Source organism: Corapipo altera, unplaced genomic scaffold (assembly GCF_003945725.1).
Source record: "Corapipo altera isolate COAL_440 unplaced genomic scaffold, ASM394572v1 255, whole genome shotgun sequence".
NCBI classification, from domain to species: Eukaryota; Metazoa; Chordata; class Aves; order Passeriformes; family Pipridae; genus Corapipo; species Corapipo altera.
In genome coordinates this window covers 1,655,085-1,670,503 of record NW_020884929.1, presented here as the reverse complement: position 1 = coordinate 1,670,503, position 15,419 = coordinate 1,655,085, and the positions used below count along the sequence as shown (strand labels likewise).

The following is a 15,419-nucleotide window of genomic DNA, read 5'->3' as shown; positions in this document are numbered from 1 at the left end:
TTGTCAGCCAGGAAAAATGCCTGCATTAACAGCTGATATTGGGCTGGTTTCACATAAACATCAGTTGACCCCTTGTACTGGACTTAATGAAAATGACTTGAAGTACTTCTTGCTTCTGCTCTTGTGAGCTGACAGCAGTAATTTATTCCCAGGTCCTCCCATCAGGCTGATGGATGGTGAGAATAAGAAGGAAGGACGTGTGGAGATTTTTATCAATGGCCAGTGGGGCACGATTTGTGATGATGGATGGTCTGATAAGGATGCAGCTGTAGTCTGCCGACAGCTTGGCTACAAGTAAGAAAACTCATTAAGCTGTTTCTCAAGTTATCTGTTTGCTCTATCTACAAATGTTAAGTTTCTGCAACCAAATATCACAGGCATGCCTGGTAAGGTAATTTATGCCTTTTAAAACTTGTCAATCTGCCATTCGTTTAGAAAAGTATATTTATACTATTTGTATAAAAAGTAGTAAGGCTGTGTCTTCAAAAGGAATATTCATTACCTACCAGAACTGGGAATAGGAATTTTAGCATTCAAAGGCGTATCACAGTTGGTCTGGCAACAGAAATGCTAGTTATTAAATATTTTTTGTGGGAAATTAAATATTCCAAATTACTAAGATATATATACTAACTTTTATTTGTCACTTTTGTTTCAAAAAGCTTTTGATGTGTTTTCACTGAGAGGTATTATTCTGCATATTGTTAATATTTATCTTTTGTGAACCTTAATGATGACTTTGAAGTCCTTATAGTGTCCAGCATAACTATTAACGTTTTTAATGAAATACAGCAACAGGTCAGTGTCCACTGTCACGAGGTGTGAGTATGATGTCTGCAGATTCCAGGCACACCAGTGACTCAATTCCTAGTTTCATGGGTTTTTCCCCCTCATTTACTGATCTGACTTAATGTAGCTTGGAGATTTGATAAAACTGTTTATACAAAGGATTATGGCTTTGGCCTGCCTGACAGTGATTTGAATAAGCTTCATTTAATACAGGAATAGATCTGACAGACAAACCCACCCTCTAATTAAAACCACTGCTATGTAGGTGTCACTTTTGAAATAAAGCACTCAATCAGGCTTACATTCTCTCATCAGCAGTTTTTTTCTGGATGCCCAAGAGCAGTAAAAATATAACAACTATAGGGCAGATATATAAATAGCAGAACTAATGAGACTTGAAAAACATCCAGAACACCAATGAAATACAACAGGAAATTAGTGCAATGTCTTCTCTGAGTGTATTCCTAAGGAAATCTGAGCTGAAGAGATACAAATTGTGTTAACTCTTTGCTGTATCTAACAATGTGAAGCTGGTGCAACCAAGTATCATCAAATTATATCTGAACACATTATATATGCCTTTTAAAAACTCTCTGGTATTCATTTAGTGCAGTGTATTTGAAAGCAGTAGTAGACTATGGCTTTAACACTACAAAATGACTTACAAGTCATCTCTCGTACAAGTTACTTAAATTGTAATTTTTATGATAGTTGGCCATCTATAATAATTCACTGCATTTCCTGATTAACAACATTATAAATAATGGTAATACTGCATGTGAAGAGCTCAGCATGTTACTGTGCATGGCCTTGTGTCTGAGAACAGCGAGGAGGTAACACCTGAAGCCACTCTTCTCTCTAGGGACAGATCTGAGCAGGCAAAAGGTATCTCTGATGGTCAGCAGTGCATAAATAGCTGGCTTGGCAAGCAGCAGTTCAGGGACACACGTGTTTGTTAAGGGTGGACTAAAGCTAGTTGTAAGAGCACATTCCAGTGCGTTAACAAACACACAGACTTCACATGTGTACCTTTAGAGACCTCCCAATTATATAATTTTCTCTATTAAGCTGCACTCCCCGCTCTAGAACATCCTGATTTTTACATTTGTTTCCTGGTAGATGTTCTATTTAAACAGCAGGGTTTGGGTGTCTTTGGTTGGTTGGTTGGTTGGTTTTGGTTGAGTGGGTATGAACACACCTTCCACAGGAATTATCAGCAAACTGAGAGATTACTGATGCACAGTAAGAGATAGACTGCTCTCACAGAAAGCTAGGAAGAAGGACGTAGTGCCCTTATTAAGTAACTGGTAAGACTCTGCAGAGACAATTCTATACTAAACTGCAATAAATACTTCTGAAGGAAAGGCTAAGAATACTGTGGACATTCACAATGAGGTAGTTTTCAGTATCCTGAGGAACTTCAGAGCAATGCCCTAAAGCAGAAACTTTGTTATTTAACACAGAGATACCAAAACCAGGCAAGAATTTACAGCGAGTGCCTGCTCTGTCTCTGTATTTTGTAATAGCATACAAGGACACATCAGCTGCCCACAGGTATCAGAGAGATGGACTTACTTTTTTTTGTTGTTAGCTGTAATCAGAGTGTCACTCACAAAAGAAAAACATTTCCTTCTGACAAGTTAAATCATATTAAACTCATTAGGGAAAGACTGTCCTATACCGGTTCCAAAGGCAATTAAGGCTTTGGATTATCTGGTAAATACATCCCAGGCATGGAAATTAAAAATGTGTAAGGACAGTTGACCTTCTGGTATTGTCTGTCATATCTTTTACATGCTTCTCTTTCCTGTTTTTTTTTTTTTTTTTTTTTTTTTTTTACAATTCATCCATTCTAACCAACACTCTCCAAATAGAAATCCTGCCCACCTACCCTTCAGTACACAGTAAAAAATCCAAAAGGCAAGGCTGTTCAAGTGTGAGTTTGAAAAGGGAGGAAGCTTGTAGGTATTACTTCTGTATTTCATTTATATGGATATGGCAATGGAGAGCTGGACTCGTTTTGATCCAGCCACACTTCTTGTATGACAAAGCCTTGAAAATGGTAAGACAAATCAGAATTCCTCCCCAACACACAATCCCCAGCTAATGAAGGGACACAGACCCTTTGTGCCATTCTCACTTATCTTCTCCAACACTGCAGGTATTAAAGAGGTGTAAAAAGAGGTGTAAAGGGAGGGAAATACTTTCTCCCATAATACATTTTCATTGTGAAATTCTTTCTCTGCTCCAGCATTTCACCATACCTGCAGTTACCCTTCTGTATACATAGAAGCAGTCCTTTACAATATACAATTATCCTTTAAAATGGAAACCTTTGGAATTCCATATATATTGTTATCCCAATAAAACATCAGTAAATTGCTCTTAACTGATAGGTAAACTTGTAGTTCAGGCACACCTAGAGATGGCTGTGGCTTCCTGCCCCACTTCTCCATATAGCTGGTTGGGTGGTTTCCCACTTGTAATTATTTCTGACTCTTAAACCATATATAACAAAATATCAATTTATAAATTAAGATGCATTATCCTAAGTAAGCAGTAATAACCTTTCACAAAAGTTACCAAATGAGATGCTTAAATGCTACACAAGCACTAAGCACTGGGCTCCTCCCAGGAAAAGGTGGGTGTTGATACTGAACTAGGTTCAGTCTTGCTCCAATCACATGACATTTTTAGAACTCAGCTGTGGAGTACACTTTAAAAATGACATGATAATGAAATATATTGATAACTATTAACAACTAACACATCTGTACATCGTAGCTCCTACCACACTGCACTATTGAACTGGCTACTGTACACTACTGTTTCCAACTTGCCCATCTTTCTGAGGGAATCAGACCTGAAAAAATTATTTTTAGCATTCACAGATGCTGATTTTATATGAGGATTAAAGAGATTATGAAAAAGCAGCTTTCACATATTTTGCTTTATAGCAAAATGTAATGCTGTTACAATGTAAAATACTTTGCACAGTGCCTTCTAACTAGATACATAAAAGCACTTTTTAAACATTAATGAACTGTAGCGATTTTGTTATTTTTTTCCCTACATACCAGAGGAACAAAGGCAAGGAGAAGGTGGTTTTAACAAGTGAATCAGTGACAGGGCTCGGAATAAAACCTCATCGCCTTTCGCTACTCACTCAGAAATATTTGAATAAACTGCAGACTAATGCCTCAAAATGCTTAATAAGAAAAAAATATGCTCTGTTTGCAGAGGTCCAGCTAGAGCAAGGACAATGGCCTATTTTGGTGAGGGCAAAGGCCCCATCCATGTGGATAACGTGAAGTGTACGGGAAATGAGAGATCCCTGGCAGACTGCATCAAGCAGGACATTGGGACGCACAACTGCCGGCACAGTGAGGACGCGGGCGTGATCTGTGACCACCTCAGCAAGAAGGCCCCTGGCAACAGCAATAAAGGTGAAGCCCTGCTGGGAGGGGCAGACCAAGGCTGGGTGGGGAACTGTCAGGGTAGGAAGAGACCGACTAAACAGTCCCACCTGACGGAGGAAACAGTTATATGAAAAAGAATTACAGAAACGAAAGGGTGGGAATCCTGTGGGGCAGGCCAGGCTCTGCTTCCGCTAACAGCAAGTAAGGAAAAACACTATAAAATCCTACGCTTGAGAAACAAAGGTGTAAATGGCTCTGTCAACACAGTCAAAAGGTCGCAGCTAAAAAGACTTTTTCAGTGTATTTTCCTCAAGCAGAATTTGGTATTTAAAAACTGCCATGAAACACGGAATAAGTTCAGCCTTTGTGTTTGGGGTTTTTTTTTTTTAGTTAACTCTCATTGAAGACTGGCTACTTTTCATGTTGAGTTTAATGCTCTCTATACCCTTTCTGGTTTAGATTCTCTTGCCTCTGTTTGTGGACTGAGGTTACTACATCGCCGACAAAAGCGAATAATTGGTGGGAAAAATTCTTTACGGTAAATAACTGGTAAAGACAAGTAATTTTGAATATAAATCTTCTAAGACATGTATTTTACCATAAGTGGTTTGCCTAATTTACAACTTTATTGTAGGTTTGTTTTCTTTTCTCTTGGCTTGTCATGAGGTAGAAGCAGAAATATACTCAAAGCAAATTTGGCATGAAATTAAAAAGTATTAATTGATAGATACTTGCAGCATTATTTGAAAATCTGTAGATGCTTATGGGTTTAGTCCTTGAATGGGTCATATTTTTAACTTAAAAATAATTACTTTTATCAAGTAAAAGGATGTGAGCTATACAAAGAGAGCTATGAATGTAGTACAAGGTTTTACACTGAAAAAAAGGCCTGGGTATGATTCACTGCTAAGACTTGATTTTCTGCTACAAGATAAGCCTTGATGACGACACAGCTATAAACCCAGGAAGTATAGGCTTTATTTTCTTAACAGTTGTGAGTAACCTCAAAAAATACATATTCATACAATCTCACAAAAGGCATTGCAAAAAATCCACTTACAGTGTCATTACATCTCACTGTGCAACCTGTTTCAAAGGACATGCACAGCACCAATCAATCTATTTCAAAAAAGACACTTCCTAAGTGGAGGAGCTTCAAAGAACAGTAACAATAGGGAGCCCAGAAAAATATTTAAATGCATTCAGATAGAGCAAAGTAGGATGACTTACCTTAGTAAAGAGACAAATGAGGGTAATGGAAAAAGATTGAGAATTCTTATCTCAGAATATGTGCACTAAGGACAGTGGATGAAACAAAATGGTGACAAATAATGTACTGCACCATTCAGTCAGGACAAGCAAGCTGATCTCACAATAAATCAGTACAGGGATGTCAGATGTAGCAAAAATGTGAGAGAAATCCAGTAGTGCACTCAGAAATGCTTCAAAGTCAAGAAAAGGAACGTCCAAACAGTAACAGAGAAGGACTCATTGTCACAAGAAGTCATTAAGACAAAGAAATTGAAGCAAGTTTGAAAAGGAACCGGATACCCCATTTAAGAAAAACCTATTAAATCCAATCTTCCAAAAATAAAAAACGTCTAAATTGTTTTATTCTTTATGGGAAGCAAATTCCTCCACCTTACTTTAAAACATTTGGCACTTGCAATTCTCAGACAGGATGATGGACTAGATGGTCCCCAGCAGCTCTTGCCATCCAGCATACCTGTTCAAGCTGACAGGAGTCAGAAAACACCTAAGACTACCTGTTGCTTACTCTTGGATGCTGCTGCTGCTTACAGGTGCAACTCTCTCCCACTCCCTTCCCTGACTGCTAATCTATTAAACGAGCAAAGAAGCAGCCACCCTGGTTTCACAGGCCTGAAAATATGGCAGATCTACTACATAAAACAAATTATTACAGGCTGAAAAAAGGTGCTAATCTACTACTTGAGGTTTCTGCAGTTGCTTTAGACCTCTTAGTTTGCCAGCTTCCTTTTTCACGCAGACAGAAACGGATGCTGGGTTCAGCTTTTCAAGAAATTCCCCTCTTTCCCCTCTGCAGTTGACAGGAAATTTCTGGTTTGTTGACTTGGATGGTATTTGGCGAGGAACCCGTAGAATGTATTTTTGGCAGAATGAATGCAATCTGAGAAGGGAAAATTCAAATAACTGAGCGTGGGAGGAAGCACTCAAGAGTGCTGGATGCCCAAATGATCTGTAAAGTAATCTGGACCATTGTTAAATGGAATTCTGACTGCTGCAGGAATATAAAGATGTTCTCCACCGTTAAGAAACACCACCGTTTGCAAGACATGGCAGTCAAAGAAAGTAACCAGGCTCTGGATTCAAGGTTAATCCCACTGCTGTCCCCTGAACACCGTGTCTCACCCCCTCTGCAGGGGCGGCTGGCCGTGGCAGGTGGCACTGCGACTGAAATCCTCTCACGGTGACGGGAGACTCCTGTGTGGGGCCACTCTGATCAGCAGCTGCTGGGTGCTCACTGCTGCACACTGCTTCAAAAGGTGGGTCTCCCTGCAACAGTGCAGTTGTTCTGGGTATAGGCAAAAGCATTCCAGTTCCAGCCCACAGAAAACTGTTCCAAGGGCTGGCCTTCAGGTTTTGAAAAAACCTACCAACCAACCTCCCTTTCCTCAATACAAAACCAAACAAAACACCCTACTACATTGGAATTATTCTGGGTGTTATCACTCATGTGATTTATATTCAAAACTTCAGCATTTTCATGAAAAAATGTTAACACTTTGACATTTTAACCTTCTGTTCCAGCAAGACTGCAGCTTGTGGCTTTCAGGTTATAGTGTAGACAACAGAGAAAACACCAAATACAGGGACTGTAGTATTTCAGATTAATTTTGGTAATGACAGATATTGGCAGTGATAGACATTTGTACTGTAACACAGCAGGAATTCATTGCTGATGAAGTTGCTGAAGTATAAAAGCATCAACTTGCACAAGAAGGAAGCTGGTCTAGCATTGTAAGCTTTCAACAGTGATTATTTCATTGGAATGGGCTAGAAAGAAAGCATAGAACAGCACTGCAATTTTGAGAGTATTTGCTTGAATTTGCTCGAGTGGGCTGCAAATGTTTTAAATTTGGACTTTGAGTATTTCCTTTCACTCTCTAGTAACTCAAATGAAGAGTCAGATATAGTTTTACTCGAATGCAGAATGTTACCTTTGCCCAGCACCAGATGCACATCTTTTCATTTTTGTGTTCCCTGAAATCATGAAGGACTTTTCCTGGTAATATTTCAAGCTGAAATGGTCAAGCTCAGTAAAATTTCTGCTACTTCCAACTGATGTTCCAGTTGTTTCTGTGGAGCTATGAAAGCATTTCAGTTCCTTTCATGAAAATTCAGAGACAATGGCCTCCTCTGCTCATGTTCATCATCTCTATAGTGATTACCAAGGATGACACGTAAGCTTTTGAAAAAGCCTTTGATTAGAGGCTTGAAAACGGAATGTGCTGCCAAGGAATGCCCGTTTTGGATACTTTGCTGAACATCCATATCATGGGACAACAGCATGACTGGAGCAAAATACACTGAGATACTTCCAGATGAGCACGGCCACTCAAGGGTCTGCTACAGGCTACCCTAAAACTGTTACGTGTGGCCTCAGTGACCAAAGTATTGGTTGGCCCCATATGTTGCATTAAAACTGCAATTAGCCCTAAGCTGGCAGCTCCAACAGCCTGGGGATGCACCACTGCTCACTGTCAAAGAGAGAAGGAGCCTTTAGCTCTGAGCTGTCATTGAACAGCCTGGGCTTAACTTCCCAATGAGCTCAGAGTGATTTTAAGGGGATAGGTTTCCAAGAGCTATCTATAGATCAAGCGCCTTCTTCACATATTTTCCGCAGGCAGACAAGAGAAAGGCCAGTATAGCATTTCTCATATCCCGGAAACTAGAACACTGCTTGGGTAACCAGAGTGGGCTCATCTGTACTAGGGATAAAAATTAAACACAGAATCGTTCACAAGCAGTATAGTGGTATTACTGCTTTCTGTAATTTCATAGACATATAATTTAAGATCAAAAGTGGTTTGAAGCTATTTTTCATTTTATAACTCACTCATCTTATTATAAGTTTTGTTCAGAGTGATTCTGACACCTGTGGGCAATTTGAAGGTCTATACATTAAAAAGAAATTACTTTGGATAATTAGAAATATGTATCCTGTATAGAAGTTCATGTTCAGATGAACAGATGTTTGTTCACAGCCTACAGCTCTCTCCTTAGAAGCCTACAAGTGAAATGTTGCTCATGGAAGACCTGAAGATCTGCAGAATTAGACAAAGCAAACTTTGCAGGCAACCAAGAATGCAACCCACAACTAGAAGAAATATTCAGTGGTACAGCTATATATTGTGCAGTGAACTGTAATGCTCCTGCTTTGTCTGCTGCTCCTCAAGCCAGCTTTAGCAAGCTATGGAGACCAGCACATTGCTGGAGGGTATACAAAGAACAGGTACAGGTTAGAAGGTGATGGAACACTGTGGGGTATTTTCTGCAAAAGTATTAGAAATTTCCTGTTGAAGGCTATTCAGGAAAGGGATAATTCAAAGGAAAAATATTTCTGTTAGCTTAGCCAGATTTTAAAATAAATACATGTACCCAACAGTACTCCCTTGTTTGAATTTTCCCAAGGGCTGCATGTCGTGTAATACAAAAATCTCCAAAGGCATGCACAGAAAATTGTTATTTCAGCCACAGTAATAATTTCTAATGCAATTACCATTTAGTCTATGATGTGAAAGAAACTGGGATCATATGAGATGAAGAACAAGTCTAAGGTTTACAGGCCTTCTGTCACTTTGACAATAGGTGTTGTGATGCATATATGCTTTGTCTTCCTTACTATAACTTCAGTTGATGTAAGAGGTTTTTATCAAGTTATCTAAGCCTCCAGAATTTCTCAACCAACCCACAAAGCAGGCCTGAACATTGTTTTCACTCCAATAATTATTTGGACCATCACAATGATGTTAGCACTCAGTTTTTCATTGTAATTACTGACAGTTTGTGTTACCCTAACTAAATACATTAATAGTGCACACCTTGCACCTTTGAAATCAGTGTCGGTCATGGCAGATGGTCATAAGAAACTTGCCTGTGAAAATATACAAAAAGGAACAGAGCCCAAGCTGAAAATTCAGAAGATTTTTGTATTTGTATTTGTACTTGAATGTCAATCTAAACACCTGTCAGAGCATTTCTGCTCTTTAAAAACGTCTCTTGGTATCATTACTTTTATAAATAATAGAGACCCTGACGAAATCTGTTTGCCTGCTTAGGACCTGACTTTGCATGAGCCAGCCCTATTTGTTTTCACCTCAATCTCAGGTATGGCAACAACACTCGGAATTACGCTGTGCGAGTCGGAGACTATCACACCCTGGTACCAGAGGAGTACGAGGAAGAAATTGGAGTGCAACAGATTGTGATGCATAAAGAGTACAGGCCTGACAGCAGCGACTACGACATTGCCTTGGTGAGGCTACAGGGCCCAGAGGAACAGTGTGCCAGGTTCAGCACCCACGTCTTACCTGCTTGTTTGCCATTAAGGAGAGAGAGACCACAGAAAACTGCTCCCAACTGTTATATCACTGGATGGGGTGACACAGGTAAAAATGTTTTAAGGATTTCCATGCGCCAATCATGCTATCTGAGGCTGCTTTTAAAAAAACATAAATCTCAGAGACTTAAAATAAGAAAATGCTCAAAATCTAACAATTGTACTGTTTTTGCATAGGGGAATACTTTCTCTCCTGATCCTTAACCAGGAATGACAACATTTTATTGACTGAATTCAGTTTGTGTTTGAAAAGCAGCCATTAACCATGTCACTCTAAGTCAGAGACCCCACCAGTAAAATGGCCTCATTTAGACTGACAAGCCCAAATAAAAAGCTTATTTGTCACCAGGTGCACCCTGTGCAGCAGAATATCACCCCCTGCCTCAGTACATAACTAACAGCTCTAACACAGTTAGGATTTTAAAGGTAAGGACCATGCATGTTTTAATTTTGGAAAGGTTATTTAAATTACACTACTTCAATAGAAAAAGGGACAGAAAATATAGATGAAATAGAATTTCAAGTGACATTTTAGTCTCCCTTGTTACCACTGACACTTTCAACCAGCAATTAGATTTAAGTAAGAGAACATCTTGCCAAAATTTATGAGAGCCACAGTGCAATCTGCATTGCAGGCTTCTAATCACTTTTTCGGTCAGTACAAGATTCTCCCCCTTCAAAGGTCTTTGTCCTTTAAATGTATTACTAATTGATAACCACGTTTTACTTTTATGTTTTTATGGTGCTGAATACAGTGCAAGTCAGCAACCACACTTGAGCCTTTGTTCCAGTGACTCATTCAAACTGGCAAGGAGACAAGGCGGCACGGCCAAGTATCAGTTCTTCCCCTTCACATGCACTAATCTGGGTGCACAGATGTCTGGGTCACTGTATACAGTAAAGGAGAGAGACTTGGAGGGTGGCTTTTTTTTGCTACAAACAATTGTTAATTCATTGCCTAGCTCTGTCTAGCCTTCCTACATAAATTCACTGGAAGTCCTACAATATTGTTAACTTAGGACATCTATTTCAGGAAACATTAACCACAGCAATAATTGGCTTCAATTATGGTAAGAAATTACATCATCCAGTACCTCAGCTGACATTTCACACTTACTGTGTGAATCATAATTACTTTACAACTATTAAGATTTTACTTTAAAAAGGCCAAACCAACACTGTTTTTCATTTTCCATGCTTCCACCTGAAAAAGAGGTGCAAGCTATAGAAAAGAAGTACAAAGATCCAAATTTGGATGCTCAACTTGGAAGCCAGCAGAAGATGCAGCACCTATCAGGCTGGGCTAGACTGGATTTGAACTGGTGACCCAGGAATTAGGTATTTCTATGACTTTACTCTCCACTGCTCCAGACTCCCAAAAATTGGTTCCCCATGTAAGTATTGAAGTATATACTCTTGTAGAAGACACAGAGTGCTTGGAACGAACCAAACTCCAGCCTTGGAAAGATCCAGAGAACACAAGCTACTTTTTTTTTAAGCATCTATATTTCACATGTACAATAAATATTTTAGTACTATATTTAATGCACAGTAGATTTTTTTCAGTAGTCTTGCTTCAAGTCATGTTATTTAAGGACAAAACAGCGTGAAGACTGAGAGCATAAATTGGATTAAATCCCATTTATGTTTCCAAGACTAACCACTGTAATGAGACAATAATTTGGGTCTTCTTTTTAGGACGGGCTTATTCAAGAACACTACAACAGGCTGCCATCCCCTTACTTCCCAAGAGGGTATGTGAAGAGCGCTACAAAAGAAGATTCACGGGAAGAATGCTCTGTGCTGGAAACGTCCAGGAACAGAAACGTGTTGACAGCTGTCAGGGAGACAGCGGTGGACCACTGATGTGTGAACGTCCAGGGGAAAGCTGGGTTGTGTATGGTGTGACCTCCTGGGGCTACGGCTGTGGGGTCAAAGATTCCCCAGGTGTCTACACAAAAGTATCCTCTTTTGTGCCCTGGATAAAAAGTGTGACCAAACTATGAATGTCTGGAATGAAAATCAAACTTTGAAGCAGGATGACTTGAACGGCACAGACAGTGCACAGCTGGGGCCCACAGTGGGTGGAAACAGACACATTTTCCTGATACGTGTGTTTTCCTTTTTGTTAAATCCAAGCTGTATACACACAACCTTTCCAGTTAGGGATTACTGTCCTCTGTGGTAAGGAAGTTTACATATTGCAGGAATGAGTTACATGTATCTGAGGGGAAAGTGATAGCCAGCTGAGAGTAACACTGGAGCAGGACAGCTGGAGAGTTCACTGGGAGACTCGCTGTCCACGGGAAGACTGCAGTTGCTCCAAGCTTCTCTAGAATTAATTACAGATCTCAATTAATCTTCAGTCTAGTTTATTTAATCATTTCTTGACTGTCTGCCTATTATCCTTATGATCTTACACTCAGTCCTCTAAATTTGACTCATGTTTCAGCAGCTAATGAGATCATTAGCAGATTGATTCTTGCTAAGTAATTCTGAGTATGTATTAAATGTCAGAAGCTAAATAATTGCTAATAATCAGATCCCCAGCTATTCTGATAAATTGTCTCACAGTTTACTGTGCATAAAGTACATTCCCAAGTGAAACAGGTAGGACACTTGACTGTTTCCTCACAAACATCCTGCACAGCTGCAAGAGCTAAATCAAAAACAAATGAACACTTATTTTCCTTCCTCTAGATAAGTAACATTTGTCTGATTTCTGAAATTTTTACTTTTGAGTAAATACAGCATTTTGGAGAAGATTTACTTATCCTGTTTACCACAGCGTCAGACTAAAAAATATCCCGCTCTTCTCATTGCTGGGCTTTACTTTAAGTAGTGCAAAGAACCTCTGTCAATCCTACAAGAGAAAGTTGTTGAGCCAAGCCTGTCTGACAAGGTCTATAGTCTTAAACTCCTGTTTTCTACAAGGTAATATTTAGACAGCTCACTCTTACTTAGTTGCAGCACTGGTTCAGGTTGATCTTTACGGGAAAGCTGAGTTTTCACTGACTTCTAAAGTACTGACACATCTTGATTCCATTTAATCTCTTTTTCCAAATACTGTTCCGTATGCTGTAAAAACTCGGACAACTTATTTTAACAATGCACCGATAACCAGCTTACTGTCCTTCTAGAAAGGGCCACCCCACTGAACCTAGAACACAGGACACAGCAGGTTATCATCATCTTAGTGCAACACTAACAGGATCAGCCTGTGACTGCAGTTGAGAGGCAGCCAGGACAGCTCAGCACCATCTCCACAATCCCTGTCAAAGGCCATTCTGACCATCACAAGTGTGCTCTGCATATTCCATTAACAAACATGCTTGTAAGAAGATGAACTGAAAAGCTCTGTGGGCCATGAAACACTCCAGCGTGACAAGTGTGGCAGATGTGTCACCACCTCGTGATTGTGCAAACTGTGACCAGCAGTGACTGTGTCCCTGTTCCCTATTCCCCAAACACTCTATGACATGTTGTGTGGTGTCTTGTGAAAAAGTGGGATGCTTGCATTCATGCTCTAAGTGGGCAATCATTCATTTCTGTATGGTCCTGTGTCTCTCTGGTTATAACAAATACCCACAACTCGACTGCATACAAAGGGGCATTGGTATTGCAGAAGCCCATGTGATTGAAAACTTGGCTCTTCATTTCTCACTGACCTCACACATAAGTTTTCAAGGTTCATGACTAATTTAAATATCTTACTGGAAAAAATGGTGCTAAACTAGTACATGGGGTGCTTTATATTTTAGTTCTCTGTAATTCCATGCTATTTGAAATTGTGTGAAGTGTATTATTTAAAAAGATGTCAAATATCACGGTACTGTGACCACCTGCTGTTAGACCAATATGAAAGACTGTGCTAATGAACACTGAAACCATTACAGTTTTACTTATATTTAGCCCGTTTAATTACAAGGGAAGTACGTCTGTCAAAATGTATCCACTTGTACCATCCAAGCTTTGCTATACAAGACTTATGGTGAAGTAGTCTATTAGTGCAATATATGCATTGTGTACAGGGGAAATAATTTTCTTTAGAAGTTGCACCACAGAAATACGATACTTGGGGGTGGGATTAAGCCTGTGTACTAAGTGTAGTAAACAGATTTTGTACAGTAGTTTGCTAGTACTGCTCTTTAAATAGGATGCTTTATTAGATTTTAAAATGTTGCACTGCTGTTTCCATGCTGAGCATGCCTTTCCAGTTTCTAACATAAAATGAAATTGTCTCCATGTTATGCCATTCTCATTTTTGTTCAATGAGGCTGATGATGTACATGTAAACAATAAAAACTGCCACACTGACTACAACTTCTGTACATTAATACTGCGGATGTACAAGCAGGTGCTGCAGGAACATCAGCTGGGTAAACTTCATGTGAGCTTTATTAAATGAGAAAGGGTGCTCTTGAAACTATTTTATTCAAAGGATATAAGCTTAGGGCTATTTCCTCAAAAAGGGAAGTTTGTCTTGTATGACAGAATTCCTTCCCACTGCATTAACTCACATCAGTCAGGCTGTCACAAATAAGTTAATCCTATAGTCTTAAAACTGCCTAAGAATTTTTGGACCCTTGCTGCTCTCCCCTCAATTCAACATTTTCAATAAATGAGGTTGTATAAACCCCCCTGCTTTTCAGCCTATGCTAAGGTTTTTTTCTATTAAGCAGGTTGGCCACAGTGTTAACAGTGGCATAAACTATTGGCACTTGGCACTTCTACTACCAATGACCATCCTGAACACCAGTCTGTTATCTATTCAGGTTCCTCAACACTATAAAGACTTACTTAGATGTAGCCCCCCTCAGCTTCCTGAGTTTTTGTTCATTTTACAGAGAATATACAAGAGCAGAAGCATCACTGCAACTGACACACAAAATCTATTAAATTTATCCTGACCCCAAAAAACTTCCCAAAAATGGCACTTACCTGTAAACCACAGAAAAACCAAGATCCCACTTTATGACTACATGCAGAACACCTAGAACCTTAGCTGCCTTAATTCCAGAAATACTCACAGCACTGTAACAGCTTGTATAGAACAAAAGGTCAGTCCTCAATATTCTCCATTTTCGATGCTACCGTAACTATTTCATGCCTTCCTGTGCTACAGTATTTATATTCAAGAAGATCCCTGGAGAAATCAATCCCCAGCCCTACTCCTGCTGCTTCCAATTCATATACCCACACGTGGCCATAGTCAGGCACAAAAAAAAACCCCACTAAAAAATTAAGAAAGTCACTTTGCATCAGTGTGTTTGCCACAACAGCAGCACTTTCCTGCCCACACCTTGTCCTGGGACAGCCCCAGACCTCTCCTGGCCAGTCTGTCTAGCATCTGCTTGAGGAAGGTAAGATGTTATTTTCTGGAAGCACTAAGGTTACTACACAAGTCAAGTCCTCTTGGAGAAAAGGAAACTCAAAGTACACACTCAGGATTGTTGCCTTCCAGGCTTGGCAGCCACAAGCTCGGAATGCCAAGCAGTAAGGATGTCATATGATAGAACTGTTTAAAAGGAGAGTGTAATCACACACCACCAGTTAAAACAGGTGTGGTATCACTTATTAGAAGCTCACACAAAATATACATTCAGCTC

At 39.6% G+C, this 15,419-nt stretch overlaps 1 protein-coding gene across 1 annotated transcript in view; it reads left to right on the top strand.

Annotated features, from left to right (window-relative positions):
• PRSS12 (serine protease 12) overlaps nucleotides 1-14,133 on the top strand; it is a 34,410-nt gene extending 20,277 nt beyond the window's left edge. Inside the window, exons 9-14 of the mRNA XM_027658879.1 lie at nucleotides 153-294; nucleotides 4,030-4,235; nucleotides 4,668-4,746; nucleotides 6,611-6,733; nucleotides 9,579-9,859; nucleotides 11,509-14,133. Of these exons, the coding sequence (XP_027514680.1) occupies nucleotides 153-294; nucleotides 4,030-4,235; nucleotides 4,668-4,746; nucleotides 6,611-6,733; nucleotides 9,579-9,859; nucleotides 11,509-11,816 (1,139 nt within the window). The 3' untranslated portion in view covers nucleotides 11,817-14,133. The remainder of the gene's footprint in view (nucleotides 1-152; nucleotides 295-4,029; nucleotides 4,236-4,667; nucleotides 4,747-6,610; nucleotides 6,734-9,578; nucleotides 9,860-11,508) is intronic.
• Nucleotides 14,134-15,419: the final 1,286 nt, after the last annotated feature.